Below are 16462 nucleotides of genomic sequence, written 5' to 3'. Positions count from 1 at the left end.
AACAGCAGAACCTCCCTGATAGAACTGCCTAACACTATCAGTAACACAAATGTCCATCTTGCTGACCGTTTCCTTGTCCAAACCCCACCCCTGGTGGTGACAAAACACCATTGACCAATAGTCTTATTTCATTGGAAGAAGCAGGGGCCTAGAAGCCAAAAATGAGGAATAAAAGGCCACATAGAGAAGCGGTAGCACAGACTAGCTTCTGGCTCATCCGTGATCATCAGAAAGCTCCCAGACGCCATGGTGAATTTTACTGCTGAGGAGAAGGCTGCTATTGCTAGCCTGTGGGCCAAGGTGAATGTGGAGGTAGCTGGAGGCGAGATCCTGGGAAGGTAGGCATTGGTGGCTAGGGCAGGGGTCAGAAAGGCAGAACGTATTCCTGAAAGAGTGATTGGTCTGTTTTTTTACATACTCTGTCTTCTCATCTGGTCTGTGACTATGTTTATCCCATAGGCTCCTGGTTGTCTACCCATGGACCCAGAGGTTCTTTGACAATTTTGGCAACTTATCTTCTGAAACTGCAATAATGGGTAACCCCAAGGTCAAGGTTCATGGCAAGAAGGTGCTGACCTCCTTTGGAAATGCTATTAAGCATATGGATGACCTCAAGGCTACTTTTTCTCACCTAAGTGAGCTGCACTGTGACAGGCTGCATGTGGATCCTGAGAACTTCAAAGTGAGTTCTGGGCATGCTTGAGTTTTCTGCATTTAATCTAGATATTTGTGTCATCTATATGTTAAGAAACACTGGCACTGAAGCCTTATTCTATATAAATATTTTTGGGAAGTAATACTTCAGGACAGAGCTAGATTTTGGCAGTTAGGTTGTTTCAAACATCATAGGTAAAACCAAGTAGAGTAATAGCTATGACCAGTGGAGACAACTGGCCATCTGATATTACTGAAACAATACATGTTATGAAGAGCACTGGCCAAAATTGAGTGAAATGTTTTTGGCTAGACAATAAAAATTTAGCCATAGAGAAAACATCTTGCCTTTGTTAACTGAAAATTTCTATAAAAATGAATATATATATTTACATGGTTCTTGAGGTTAGAACCAGGACTAAGCAGGGCAAAAAGTGAGTACTCTTTTTAAATGATGCTTGAGGCCCATTCCCATCATTAGTAGTGAGGAAATGTTCTTGTTTATAAGGCACGGGATTGTTTGTGATATGAGTGTCCAAACAATTTGAATATATGAAATATATGGAGACTTAGACTGTACATATTGTGGTCCCTTGCAGTATTATAATCCTACTTTTAAAAAAGACAAAGAGTTCTAAAGGAGAGAAGCAATTTATAGCCATGTTCTGGGAGCATGAGTTGTCAGGACAAATGGGAGAAGAATACAACCCAATGAGAAGCACATGGCTGGGAGTCACATTGAAGCCAATGTCAAGCCCATAATGATATACTTTTTTGAAACCATAACCCTGAAAGGTGCTTAGACTTATCAGGGAGGAAACTTGAGTTGTATCTGTTGTTGCAAGGCCAGCTTGAGGATTTCTCCTTACTATGTACTATTTTCTTTTTGTCCCCACTCTCTCCCCAGCTCCTTGGCAACATGATATTGATTGTCTTGGCAACCCAGTTCAGCAGAGAGTTTACCCCACAGATGCAGGCTGCATGGCAGAAGCTGACAGCTGCTGTGGCTAATGCTCTGGCCTACAAGTACCACTGAGTTGCCTGTCTGACTGTTGGTACCTACCAGAGGGGGCCCTGTGTTCGGAGAGTTCATCTCCTGGGAACTAACGGGCAATGCCTTGACTCTAGAATTAACTGCTATATGATAAAAATGAAATAAAAAATATAAGAAATGTCTTTGTCTTTTCTATCTCTCTTTACCTTTTATGTTGATTCAGCTTAAAAAAAAAATAAAAGCACTCCTACAGGAAGGGAAGTTTTGGAGAGATTGGGAGTTTGGGGAGGATAGAAAAGAGACTCTACTGAGATTCTACAAATAAGAGTGTTTTCAATGGGGTAGTTACTCCTAGAAAGAGGAAGTAGATTCCTGAGTTGGGCAATGTCTTTAGAAAAAGGAGGCAATAGAGATACTCTTCAGACATGTAATAAGATTGTTGATCATGAGTGGAGGGCATATTAGGATTCACAGTATGCATCCTGTACACACTCTTATTTGTATAAACTCGGGATAGAGATCTTGGGGGCTTATAGTTTACGTCTGTTAAAAATACGAAACATATTTCTATCAGCTATAATACAGTGAAATTGGGGCTAAAATTTTTCCTAGTGTCTTCAATAGTATTTTTGTAGGAACCATCACTAAAGCATATGAAGTGGCTGCCTTGCTTTAAAACTGTTTCATCTGCTAGCTCTGTGAAATAAAACATATTTCTAATTCCATTAAGCCTTTGATAGAAAGGAAAGTTCATTTATATGGAAAAATGACAAATCTTGGAAGCAGAAACAGAAGAGAAATTGGCCCTTTAAAAGCAGTGAGTGGTATAAAATTAGAGAAGCTGCTAGAGAGACTAAAAAAAGCAGGAAAAGATGCTATCATGCTATCGTTAGAAGCAAAAAGAACCAGAGAAGTTTCTTAGATGTGAGGGGGACATAATAAATAGGAAATTTTAGGAAAATTGATTCATGTGTTGGTATAGCACTAAAAAGGCAGGGTCTAACTTGGGTATAGCTAGAGGAGTTTGGTGAGAATATAGTGAACTGGTAAGGAAGGAACTAAACTTGACAGGAACAATGAAACTAAAAAAAAACAATTAAGAGGCCATTGTGGCAAATATTCTGAAGGACTTGGTACATGGTAAAATAGAGAATGGAGATCACAGATAGCTAATTTTCAGGTCTGGTGAATGAAAACAAGGAAATCTATTGAGAAAACAGAAAATACCTATAAGTCTCTTGTTTAGAGCTGGCAATGACCACAGCCGCTTTTGTAGCAATTACTTTAAATTCCTGCACCAGGTTCCTAGCATAGAGGTGAAAAGCCAGGGCTTTGGGATTAATGAACAACTATCAAATTACATCTCCAACACCTTGCAAAGTTTAGTTTCCCTTTTTTTTTTCAGAATTAATTTTCTCGTTTGTAAAATGAGATAATGATTTGTACTTCACAAGTTCCAAAGTTTCGATGAGATATTTGTAAAGTCTATTGTCTGTCATTTTTAAAAAGGTAGTGGTAATGGTTAATGCAATGCCCTATGACCTGTTTCTCTGTGCCCTGTTTCATTGTGTATTTTTGACCTGATTGTATTCTTTCTGAACCTCAGACCCATAAATCTATTTGCTTAATATCGTATTTGGATTGCTCAAGAGTGCATCAAATACAATGTGTCCAAGATTGAACTCCTTATCTTCTCCTAACATAGTCCTGCTAATTTACCCCTCTTCTGTTCTCCATGACAGTGATTTAACACACCATTCATTGCTTAAGCCTGAAAATAAAGGTGAGATTTTTAGTTCAACACTACTATAATATCATCCTATTTGTCTCTCATTTTCTCTATCCCTAAATCCACCCCTACCCTGAAGCCAGAATACTTCTTGAAAAACACAAATCAAATCATGTTACCCACTTCCTTGAAATTTTCAATAGTTTTTGTTGGCTTTCAGGTTTAAAAAAATTAATCTGTACCAGAGTTTAAAGATCATTCATGCCTCTTTTGTACCTTTCTATTGTATATTATTCACCCCCTTGTGATCTGAATTAGTCATACTGCCCATCTTTTCATATATAAACCATGTACTTAGAATTATTGTCTGTAGATACTTTTAATCAATATTTTTAAGACTAGACATCACTTGTAAAATTCTTAATCTTTTAGCAGGAAATGAAATGAGATATCTCTTGAAGAGTTAATCTTTTTAGTAAACCTAGTTAAGTTTTCTTCCCTCTTTTATCTGGAAAAATGCCCTCTCTCTAAAATCTTGATAATTGCCCTGGAGACTCATCCTCTGGCTATTGATAAGGGTCATCAGCCTATTGTTAAGCAGAAATGGTGTTTAGCCAGGCAGGGCCCTTAGAGTCTGAGTGGGGAGAAAATTTTAAGCCAAAGGTCTTTCTTTTTACTCTTTTAGAAACGTATTAACCAAGCCTCTTTCCCTTTACTCACTTAATAGGCAAATCAATAATAGCGATTGATAGATGTATGATTTAAATAACAAGTCTGTATTTTCTTTTCCTTGTCTAGGGACTGAGGTGGCACTTTAGCAGGAAACCCAAGACCTCACCCTGACTGAGGCAGAAAGGGAAAGAGCTCCATGTAGCCAGGGACTATGGCCATTCTCAGCAGGAAGCAGATATGGAAAAAGAGACCTTCCGTCCTTTAACATCCATACTAGAAAAGTTAGTTAGAGGGTTTCTGGGTCTGCCTGCAAAGACATTAATGTCATTCTATCTTAGAAGGGGTCTGCCCTAATCCTCCCACAATTAAGCAAACCAAGAAGGCATTTTTTTTAACTCACACAAAGAAACCAGTAGGCAGAGATTTAGGTACCAGTTTAAGCCAGTCATTTGCACCTGCACAATGAAAACTTCAACGACCTTCAACTCACCTGAGTCTCATTATAACATCATTATAATATGATGCATGTGCCCAGAAGTTCATTAATATCATTATAACGGACTGAATTCTGGGAACAAACATGCGCAGAAAGCAAAATGATGAATCACTGAGTCCTGTCAATCCTAGTTGTTAATCAAGGAAGCCCACTCTTCTAAGAAAAGTAACCACCCACAGCAAAAAAGGGATAAAACCCTGAAGTCTTTGTTACCAGGCCTTTTGAGCCATACTCTCTTGCTGAGGCTTGCTTCCACATCTGGAAGTGTACTTTCCTTTCTAATAAAACTTTTCTTTTTTATTATATTTCAGTGTCTTGCTCAGTTCTTCGTTGGAGACATCAAGAACCTGGACAATGCACCAGGAGAGGACTCCACTCTCTGGTACCATTATGTCATACCATTCATCCATATTGCTGGATGTGAAGCAATAGTGAGTTCTTTTCTGTGTAATATTTTATTATTTTACTAACCATTATGTATTTATTCCATTAAATGAGGAGCATTTAGGTTGCTACTAGCTTGAGGTTCTTATGCGTATTGATGTTACAAGCATTCCTAGTAACAACTTTGGACACACACAAGCATGCATTTTTGTATATCTAGATGTATAATCACTAGATCATAGGTTTTACATATATTCTGCTTTAGTAGATAGTATCAAATATTTCCCAAAGCAATTTTACACTCACTGACAGAGTATAAAAGTTTTTGTTAATCTATATCCTTAGCAAATTTTGGAATTCTCAATTTCTCCTCTCATTTTCTTTATATTCTTTTTCCTCCTCCATTTCTTTCATTCCATTCTGTCTTTCTGAGAGTTTCTCCCATTCATTTTTCCCTCCCTCACTACTTCTCTCCTTTTCTCCCTCTTTAATTGCCTGTCTCCCTCCCTTTTCCCTCTCTCCCTCCTTTCCTTCTTTCCTTCTAGCGAAGCTAATGGCTATGTATTTTTATATAATTGTAGTATTATTTAAATTGAGAAAAGAGTAAAATTTCCTTTGAATCTTCATTTCTGGTTCTTAACTTTACTTTTTTCCAAGAACACAGTTGAAAAAATGTCTACACTTGAATTTTCCCTGAAACTCAGACAATCTAGCTGAATTAGGTAAATCTTTCTTTTCAATTTCTCTACATTTTCTTTAGTCAGTTCATCGTTTTAAACAATTCTGATATCAGTATCAGGTATTTTTATCTTTCATTAAATTGTTCCCATTCTAATTCATGTTCTTGAACCTACTTCAGTAGCTCATAGAGAGATAATATTTTTCAGTATTTTAACAAAAATTTATTTCAACAAAAAAATGGAAAAAGAGTTTTGTAACAGGAAATATTTACTCAAGAGGCAGGAAAAAGGTAAGTTAAAATGATGGCAAAATATTTGTCTATTCCAACCACTTACAAATATCTCTAGAGACAAAGAGAAGCTCCATATGGAGTCTACTTGATAAAAATTCTGCATTCTAGAATTTAGTTTTTTTATCTACAAAATTGGATGAGTTAAATTCTAAGATACCTGTCATCATATCAGATTAAAGCATTTATGCATAAATGAGATTAGTACTACATTTATAGAAGTAAGTGCTGAAGGAGATGATGTAAGGAGATAAATAGAGGGACAGTGGTTTCTGAGTCAAGGTACACAAGACCTAGAATAGCCAATCTGAAGGCCAGTTGAAGGGAACTAAAAATGAGGGCGTGTCTTACTTTCTCACAAACCAATGAACTTCTGAAATGCTCTGAGCCAATCTGCTCATAGAAACAAGAAGGGCAAAGGCCAGGACTGGGCATAAAAGGAAGAGCAGGACAAGCTGCTGCTTACGTTTGCTTCTGACACAACCCTGTTCACTAGCAACCACACAACCCAACACCATGGTGCATCTGAGTGGTGAAGAGAAGGCCGCCGTCACCGCCCTGTGGGGGAAGGTGAAGGTGGAGGAAGTTGGCGGTGAGGCCCTGGGCAGGTTGGTATCCAGGTTATAAGGCAAATGTAAGGAGAGCAAATGGAAGCTGGGAGTGTGGAGATAGCGCAGTGTTCCGGGTTTCTGACAGGCACTGACATCGTGTGTCCTCTGTCCTGTGTTCACCCCTTAGGCTGCTGGTGGTCTACCCCTGGACTCAGAGGTTCTTTGACTCCTTTGGGGACCTGTCTTCTGCTTCTGCTGTTATGTCCAATCCTAAGGTGAAGGCCCATGGCAAGAAAGTGCTAGACTCCTTCAGCGAGGGTCTGCAGCATCTTGATAGCCTCAAGGGCACCTTTGCTAAGCTGAGTGAGCTGCACTGTGACAAGCTGCACGTGGATCCTGAGAACTTCAGGGTGAGTCTAGGAGATGGTTCTGCTTTTTCTCTTTACTTTCTAGTCTTTCACTCTGTTTTTTTTTTTACCTGCATGTTCTTCCTCCATGTTCCTTTTACTTTACTATATACATCATACATACATTCTTTTCAAATGTATAGCTTTCTATTTTTTCTTTCAATATTCCATATTGTTTTCTTTCTCATAACCTTACTTTTTAAAACTAGCTGTTTATTTAATGTCTCATCTTTTCTCTCTCTTTTACCCCACAATTTCCTTTTCCCTACTCTGTACCCAAATTACACATATCAGCTCTCACCTGCTACTTCTGCACTTGGAAAATTTCTCCGTATAGGAATTGAAAATGCACCTCAAAGAGGAGAGGCACAATATATTATTCTAGAGGCTATAAATAATTTCAAAACTGAAAAAAAAATCAGAACTGCATAGAGTCCAGACTTAAAGAAAAGGAAAGTGAATATCTGAGCATAAAAAGACCAGAAGTAGGAAGTAGGGCAGCAATAATTGTTAAAATAATTGGTTATCATTAATTAACCAATAATTAGTATATATAATGTATATGACAAAATATATAGTATATATTTATCTATATGCATTTGTATTATATGGACATATATACATATACTCATTTATGCTGGTGGGAATAACTTGAGAATTAATTTGAGCTCAAGTATGAGCAGAAAAAAAAGAGATCATTAACCCACTTTCTTAGAAGAAAAGCTTGATTTCTCTGTTAATCATGTAATATGTTTATCTACCTCTTCCCTGCAGCTCCTGGCAACTGCTCAAGTTTCAAGGGCATAGCTTGGGATGAGGCCAGAATATTCCGAATCTAAGCTAGGTCTGCTGCTCACCATGACCATGTCTCTTGTCTCTTCCCCACAGCTCCTGGGCAACGTTCTGGTGTGTGTGCTGGCTCGCCACTTTGGCAAGGAATTCACCCCTCAGGTGCAGGCTGCCTATCAGAAGGTGGTGGCTGGCGTGGCCACTGCCCTGGCTCACAAGTACCATTGAGATCCTGATCTGTTTCCTGGCTACCATCGGAAGGCTCTTTTCCTCTAGATTTCATCTTCCGAACTTGGAGAAATAATGGCTATCCTCAAGAGTATGGCTTCTGCCTAATAAAGAACTTTCAGCTCAACTTTTTGATTCATTTCACTTATTTTACTTTATTTTATTTTTCTGGGGGTATGGGACACTCCCTGAGGATCTGCGCATAGGGAGTTCTTGTGTCTTATACAAAGAGATCAAGAGAAATGAGAAAAAAAGGGGAGATCATACACAGTCACTAATGGATGACAATTCTACCACCAAAGCGTAGGAATTTTCAAGAAGGTTTGAAGTATGGAGGCAATACTGCCATTACAGGGGTTCTATGGGGGACCTCAAATCTAAGATATAGCCTTCAGGCAAGTGTTTTGATCCATTTTCTATGATTAGTTAAAATGCAATGTGCTCATTTAGAGACATAACTATTGTTCAAGAAACTATTATGTTTACTATTTTTCTACTCCCTTTGCCTGCACATTGTAGCCCACAATGCTGTATACTCCATAATGTGTTTCTGCTCGAATGAATAACCTCCTTTTTTCACTTGTCCCAAAACAGATCCAAAACTAGTTCCTGCCCCCACTTCTCCTTTAAGCAAAGTTTAATGCTTGAATATCACTTGTGACTTTTTCCATCCTGGCTTCAACGAATTTTCCAATATTGCCTATGAAAATGACCCCCCTTCACATTTCTTCTTATCCATTGCATTCATAATCCATAAAGTATAAAATTTCTGCCTATTTTGTAATATCGTGCATGACTATTATGCCTTAAGTTCTTATATAGGAAGTAAACAGATGCTTATTAAATGAAATAAGTGAATAAATGGATAATCAATCATTCCTTGTTTAGAAATTCTGGGAGCAGAAGACAATCTGAACACTAGATCATTGCATAGAATTCCTTGAGTGTTAATGCTACAATATATAATGAGGAAGCACATACAAAAGTAAAGCATCAATCAGATATTTATTTTCTGATCACTGGTAGTAAAATATCTTTGAAGAATTTCTAGAAGCTTCTAACTTAAATGCATTTCTTTAAATTTGTATCATGTGACTGTTAATTAATTTTAGACTTAACCACCTGAAATAGAACTCGTTGCTTTTTTCGGTATAAAAGTGCTTTTATAATAACTTTGCCTGTTATGCCAGTGTATAGACAATATTATAATTTATGGTTTCTCTGCTATATTTTGAATTGCCTGAGGGCAGAGGCTTTTTACATTCATTTGTTTTCTTCTCAGGTCATTATACATAGCAGGCACTGAAAACTTATTATTTTAAATAGGATGTGTAAGAACCACAAGCTCATATCCCAGAAGCAGAGAGCCCTCAGGGAAATGTTAGGGAGATTACTTTTACACTTATGACTACAGAAATAGTCTCATAAGAATTGATAAAGAAAAAGAGACTTTCAGAAAATTTGAAAGAGGGTAAGAGAAACTGGGTTTCATAGTTTGGAAAAGGAGAAACAAAGTATCCTCCTTTCTTCCAAATGATAATAAATAAAAATAAAAATATGTGAGGCTTTCTGTATTCTCCTTTGTTCCTTCAACTTTGGAACTGGTCAATGAATCTAGACAAGAAGTTAGATTCTTGTCAAGATTCTTGTCTAACTCCAATACTGAAGACTTCAGGAGAATATCCCCAGATGGTCTTCTAGTAAGCACAAACAATCACTGTATATCAGGCATTGCTGTCTGCACATTGAGAGTGAGGATATAGAGAGATGGAAAGAGACTTGGCATGTTGTTATTATATTTTCATTCTTTGTTAGAGCAGAGCTTCTGTAAAAGTCTAGGAGTAGAATAAATTCTTTAAGATTTTATTTTATTTGATAATTTACTCAATGATTATTTCTATTTCCTTCCTATCATGTTGCTGTATAGACTATGTTCAATATATTTGAATAAAAATGGGGTAAGTATATGAGAAGAAGAAAAATGTAAAGAAAGAGAAGGCAGAGGGAGGGAGAGAGAGTGAGAGAAAGAGAGAGAGAGAGAGGAAGAGAGAAAAGGGGAGAGGAGAGGACAGGAGAGGAGGAGAGAAGGAGAGAGAAAGAGAAAGGAACAAAATAATACTGTGAGTTAGGTTCTATAAATATTTCAAAATAAAACAACTCAATTTAAAGTCAAGAGAATTTAGCATAATAGTCCAAATTATCCATCTCTTGAGCCTCAGAGCAGTTCCCTGGAGGTTTGGACTTATGAATTAATGCTTTACATATTTGTAAAGAGTGCTCAGACTGAAGCCAAGATTCTGCCTCTAAACATGTACAGTTTCAATTTTAAGTTGGGAAAGACTTCTCATTTGCTCTTCACAAATCAACATTATGGCCCACTTAGTGAGGTGCACAAAAACTAATTTCTAGTGAAATCTGAGCCCAACAATGGAAGTATTGGGGTAATATGGAAGTTATAAACAGAAACATTAATTGTTCTGTAACACTTAGAATAGACTTTATCTACGTTATAACTATGTTGATTTTATTGCTTTATAGAGAGATATATGGCTTAAAAAAAATGAGCCAGACTATCGATTCCTAAGCCATCCTGTGTTTATGCTCTTTGTTTCTATGAGTTCTGTTCTTTTTAGAACATTTTTATTTTATTTAATTTTATTAACCTAATTTAATTTTTGAAAAGATACTAATCTGAGGAGACTAAGAGTTATACATTTGGGAGAGAAGAATTAAAGATAATTGTTCCACCAAGAAAAATACAGCTTATATTGCTGAAATGATTTTCTTGGGGAATTTAAAACTGAACACTAGGGCATGTTTGAAAGTGTTCTAGTTGAGTGTAATTTTTTTAAACAAATGACAAAACCACACATCTCTGGGTGAATGCTATGATTCTCTTTAAAGGAAGGTAATACTTATCTTCTTATTTATACTCAGACTAAGCTATTTCTGCTATAGAACATTAGGAATTAGGAGTAAAGAAAGAAGACTGTCTCTCTCATTGGGACTGTGTGTGTGTGTGTGTGTGTTTAGTGCTCAGTAGGGCTGGAATCAAAGTAAAACAGACATCCTGTGGTAGAAGCAAGCTCACAATGGTGAAGATGGGCCTAAGCAGCTTTCCAGAACCTTTCAATGCTGACCTGGATTTGAACCCGAGGCTCTGAACATAACTACTTTCATCACTATTCATTTTTTCTTATTTTTGTCTGGTATATCTGAGCTTTTGATGTCTTATTACAACTTGCAACCTTATCCCTGCAGGGTTATGAATAACAGAAGGAAAAGTCTGTTTCACTCTTCAGTCATACTAAGCAGCAGCTATGAGAGAGCGCAGCGACTTCTGTCCTGAAACCAGAATGAAGGTACCTGTGACTGCAGACAGTATAAAAGAGTGGCCATAGATCATTCATGGCCAAAGAAGATTTAAGGAAGAAGACACAATAGAAGAACTTAGGGGAACCTTTTATGAGAACAGGAAATGGTAGAGGAAGTCTTTAAGGAGGGACTAATTTCTATTGATCAAGGTGGCAAAGCTATAGCCTTACCAATGTGGCTCTTTACAGGAAAATACAAACATATTCTATACTGTTATTTAGTAAGTCCTGTAAATTTTCCATGACACAGAGTTCCTGCAAAAGGTGTGTCCAAACTTTCCTTAGAAGACCTCCTTTCACATAGATATGCCTGACCTCTGATATCAGGGTGTGAAATAGGATATTGAAAACAATCTGAATGTAAAACAATGATAAAGCTAAAGGGGATTTAAATGTAATAAAACAAAACTCAAAATCAAAAGGTAAAAGCAAATGGTGTTCTGCTGTTGTTATTATTGTTTTTAACATTTAAAACACTCGAAAGATCTCTTTTCCCAAAAGTCAACATATGGAATCTTTTCCCAGGATTAGAGCAATAGTGGGACCTTCTTTGCTCTGGGGTTTTAGAGAAGATGCATATTAATAGAAAATGTTTAAATTATCTCCCTTTTATACCTATAGTCTTTCATGGGCATGTAATTCTGACCTAGCCTCCAGAGAGCCAGACACGAACCAAGCCTTTCCTATGCATTTGAGAATAATCAGAGTGAATTTGTTCACAAGTATTTGCTGGGGCTTGAGACAGGTAAAAGGGCTGAGGAATCTTTATTTATCTAACAATGCTGGAGAAAGTATTTTGGAGAATGAAGGAATGGAAGTGGGATTTTTATTAAATTAATTGGAACAACTAGAAATTGACAAGCCCTTTTCTTCTGGTTCACCTAAAATATATAATATAAATATATTATATACATATATATATTTAAGTTGGAGCTATAGTATCAGAGCTGAAAGAATGAGAGATTTCTGTTACATATTTGTTACCAGTGATGGCAAAAGAGAGAGAAGGATGATTCTAGACATCAAGGCACCAGAATTAGGAGAAGATTCTAAGGTAGAAAAAACATAAAAGTAAAAAATGTATGGTCCTTTCCTTACTGAAAGAAAATGGAAATTCAGGAAGGGAAAAGATGCAGAAAATAGAGATGATGAAAATTAGGGAAAATAACTAGCAGGCTCTCAGGGGACTTGGAGGTTTTATGCTGAGCTCAGACATACTTGTTGTTTTGATCTTCATTATATCACTTAATAGTAAGGGGCAGAATTCCACACTTCAGATAATTTTCCTGGCCTGGGAAGTCAACAGGCTTTTATATAGGGAAAAGGAGCTCAACAGGAGGTGGGGTGAGTGGATATTGGAAATCAATAGGGAGAAAAGAGTACATTATTGTAAAATAAGCTTTAAACAAACAAAATATACAGAGAAAGTAGGATTATGGGTGATGAATTTGAATCAAAGAAATGATTATGCACACAGCATTCTTAGTGGCCTATGGGAAAAAATATAATATGAACCAAGGCTGGAATGCCTTTCTACTTTCCTACCCCTTCTTTTAAGTCGCAGAGAAATTTCTCATTTTTCCTGACACTTTCCCGGTCCAGGAAAAAAATAAATTGTATGATCCTGGTGAGTCTTTGAAAATATTACTTCCCTCAGTGTTACTAATGATTTTGGGTTGTAATTGGTTTTTCACTTATTTGTAAATCTCACAACATTGAAAAATCTCTATGTTTCCATCTGTGGAATCCCAAAACCTAACAGTGTAACTATTTTACAGCACATTATTGATTTATATCTATTCTATTTTTTCAATTATTATTTATTTGGTTATGGGACTAAATTAAGAAAAACAAATGAATGAGTACCTATTTTCTTACCAGAAGAATTTAATCCAAACCAAGAAAAGGAAGATAAACTTTGAGCCTTGGGTAGAAGTTTCATCCACTCTGTCCTGGTAAATAGTTTGTGTAATCTGGAGACACAGGAGGAGATCTACCCTACACTCTTAAGTAGAATCACAGTGGGGCACATTCCTTCCACCATCTGGACCTTGCAGTCTTCATCTGTGGAATAAGAAAATTGAAGAGGCAATCTCTAACAGACTACCAGGTTGTGATTCTAAAAAAACATATAAGTTAATTTTTTAAGAATGATTTTAAGTAGCAATTTGTATTACTGCGATAGGACCTGCAGACACCTAGAGAGAGGGCTGAGGGTCTGAAGTCAGACTCATAAGCTAGTGCCAGTACTGCCGGGGACAGGTATGACTGTCATCATTTAGGCCTCACCCTGCAGAACCACACCCCAGCCTGGGCCAATCTGCTCACAGGAGCAGGGACATCAGGGGCCAGGGCTGGCATAAAAGGAAGAGCAGGACAAGCTGCTGCTTACGTTTGCTTCTGACACAACCCTGTTCACTAGCAACCACACAAACCAACACCATGGTGCATCTGAGTGGTGAAGAGAAGGCCGCCGTCACCGCCCTGTGGGGGAAGGTGAAGGTGGAGGAAGTTGGCGGTGAGGCCCTGGGCAGGTTGGTATCCAGGTTATAAGGCAAATGTAAGGAGAGCAAATGGAAGCTGGGAGTGTGGAGATAGCGCAGTGTTCTGGGTTTCTGACAGGCACTGACATCGTGTGTCCTCTGTCCTGTGTTCACCCCTTAGGCTGCTGGTGGTCTACCCCTGGACTCAGAGGTTCTTTGACTCCTTTGGGGACCTGTCTTCTGCTTCTGCTGTTATGTCCAATCCTAAGGTGAAGGCCCATGGCAAGAAAGTGCTAGACTCCTTCAGCGAGGGTCTGCAGCATCTTGATAGCCTCAAGGGCACCTTTGCTAAGCTGAGTGAGCTGCACTGCGACAAGCTGCACGTGGATCCTGAGAACTTCAGGGTGAGTCTCTGGGACCGTCGAAGGTCTCCTTTTTCATCTATTTTATGGTCAGGCTTACATCATGGGGAGAGGGTATAAATGCTAGGATGCAGAGGATGCAGTTTATAATGTCCAAGAGGTATTCTGATTGTATCACTATGGACTCTGCAGGACCATTTGGTTTTTTTTGCCCTCTCTGCTCACAGCCATTGTTTCCTCTTACTCATTCCTGTTTTTCTATTTTGTTCTCTGCAATCTCTTCTCTTTATTTTTAAGCAAACTTTTTGGGTGTTTAATTTAAAAAATTTTTCTTTTAATTCACTTAAAAATTATCTAATACTTTCTTTCTTCTTATCTCTTCCTTTCAAAGCAAGGAGGATAAAATGTGTTTCTCCTTCCTGGCATGGTTCCTAAAGAATAACAGTGATAATGTAAGTTCTGAGTTAAGGTAGAAAGTAAGCAACATTACTAAGTAAAAATTCAGGCTGATATGGGTGAATTTGCATCATTAACATCTAGGATCCATTTTCAGCTTAAGTTCTAGGGACACAGCTTGGGATGAAGCTGGAATACTGAGTCCAAGCTGGGTCCATTTGCTCACCATGACCATGTCTCTTGTCTCTTCCCCACAGCTCCTGGGCAACGTTCTGGTGTGTGTGCTGGCTCGCCACTTTGGCAAGGAATTCACCCCGCAGGTGCAGGCTGCCTATCAGAAGGTGGTGGCTGGCGTGGCCACTGCCCTGGCTCACAAGTACCACTGAACTCTGCTTTCCAGGAAAAGGTCTCTTTTACCTCAGAGCCCAACAACGAGACATCAGAATTTCATGAAGGGCTTTGAGCACCTGATTCCTGCCTAATAAAAAGTGTTTATTTTCATTGCACTGGTGTTTTAAATTTATTTCTGTGTCTCTAACTCATATGAGCAGATAAGTAGACAAGGCTGTTAAGACAAAAAAAAATGAGGAGCTAGGTCAGACTTTAGGCAAATATCTCTATATCTTAGACTCCATGAAAAGAGAGGTAGTAAATAGTTAATATACATAGAAAACAGACCCTTCTGCCTATTCTTCATTTTCCTCACAAAAAGGAGTCCAGTCGAAGCTTGATTTGGGGGTTAGATTTTTGCTTTGTTCTCTTTAAATCAATTATTTTATTTACCTTTATAAATGTCTTCTCCCTCTTCAGTTGCCTAGAAACTCACTGCCCTAAATCCTTTAAGTTCTTCAGCCTTAAGACACCTCTGTTCCTGTAAGATTTTACTTATGTGTTTTGCTATCCCCATCACCCTTCCTCTCAAATCACTCTTATGCTAGTTCCCTTCATCATCTTACAGCAATCCACTTGAAGAGCAGGAGAAGGCAGTTTCTCTGTCTCTTCTCTTGAGCCTTTTACAGTCTGTGTTTAGGAGGGGGAAGCTAATATTGCAGTAATTATAAGACTGTGGGGCTTTTTGAGGCTTGATATTTACTGCTATCTCAAAATACTGTTATAGGTTTATGCCAAAAAAATCCTGTTCTCAAACTGTTTTGCATTCATATTCTGTTTTCTTCCTTATCCTAACGGATGAACTCTTTGCCTGTGTTATTAGCATACTCATTAGCATAGGGTCACCATTAGCCTCACATCCTAATTTTATTTCTTCATTCAATAGCCACTGATGTGGATGCTAGATTCTGGATAAAATATAAACTTAGAGTGATTCTTGTTTTCTCCTGTACCCCAATTCTGAATCTAGTTAAGAAGATTCTGAAAGAAAGGCATCTAACAGACTATAAATGAGTGAGTGCAAGGCTTTTTGAGATAAGAGGATGTAGACTTCAGTGTGAAATGGATGATAAGGATGAGTAGATATTTGTCAGAAAGAGAAAAAAAATGGAAAGGGAGATGCGCATATGCCAAATCACTGACAAATACAGTAATGTGTTTGGTACTCTGAGAATATCAAATAACTAGGAAAGACAATTGAAGCAAAATTGCTTGCAAGGGGATAAGATAGGAAAGGATGGATAGAATATAATTATGGACTTTGGTAAACACATTGGGGGATATTTCTAAAATTAAAAATCCATAAACGAAAGAATACAGTTTAGCCATTATGCATAAGAGATGTTATACTGAGAACTGATAAGTAAGGTGGGATACTATGGCAGTTTAGAACATCAGGGTTGAAGTCAGACAGGCTGAATTGAAAACATTACCGCTTATGAGCTCTGACCTTATGGAAATCACTTTTGTTTCCTGAACCTCATGTTTCTTACCTGCAAAATACCCCAAATTACATATATCATTCTTATGGTGTGACTGTAAGGATTAGATGAGATAAAGTGAACAAAAACTTTTATTGCAAC

General features: G+C 37.8%; 3 protein-coding genes across 3 annotated transcripts; all 3 read left to right on the top strand.

Annotated features, from left to right (window-relative positions):
* Positions 1–214: 214 nt before the first annotated feature.
* On the top strand, positions 215–1783 carry LOC107505717 (hemoglobin subunit epsilon-2). The gene is made up of 3 exons (XM_016136000.2): positions 215–338; positions 460–682; positions 1562–1783. Exons 1-3 carry the CDS (start codon positions 247–249, stop codon positions 1688–1690), a joined length of 444 nt encoding a protein of 147 aa, XP_015991486.1. The 5' UTR covers positions 215–246; the 3' UTR covers positions 1691–1783.
* Positions 1784–6344: 4561 nt separating this feature from the next.
* LOC107505723 (hemoglobin subunit beta) lies at positions 6345–8001 on the top strand. The gene is made up of 3 exons (XM_016136009.2): positions 6345–6507; positions 6638–6860; positions 7746–8001. Exons 1-3 carry the CDS (start codon positions 6416–6418, stop codon positions 7872–7874), a joined length of 444 nt encoding a protein of 147 aa, XP_015991495.1. The 5' UTR covers positions 6345–6415; the 3' UTR covers positions 7875–8001.
* A 5621-nt stretch (positions 8002–13622) lies between these two features.
* LOC107505722 (hemoglobin subunit beta) lies at positions 13623–14993 on the top strand. Its single transcript, XM_016136008.2, has 3 exons — positions 13623–13782; positions 13913–14135; positions 14747–14993. The coding sequence occupies exons 1-3, from the start codon at positions 13691–13693 to the stop codon at positions 14873–14875; spliced, it is 444 nt and encodes a 147-aa protein (XP_015991494.1). The 5' UTR covers positions 13623–13690; the 3' UTR covers positions 14876–14993.
* Positions 14994–16462: the final 1469 nt, after the last annotated feature.

This window comes from Rousettus aegyptiacus, unplaced genomic scaffold (genome assembly GCF_014176215.1).
Source record: "Rousettus aegyptiacus isolate mRouAeg1 unplaced genomic scaffold, mRouAeg1.p scaffold_m13_p_5, whole genome shotgun sequence".
Lineage (NCBI taxonomy): Eukaryota > Metazoa > Chordata > Mammalia > Chiroptera > Pteropodidae > Rousettus > Rousettus aegyptiacus.
This window is presented reverse-complemented; position numbering and strand designations above follow the sequence as displayed.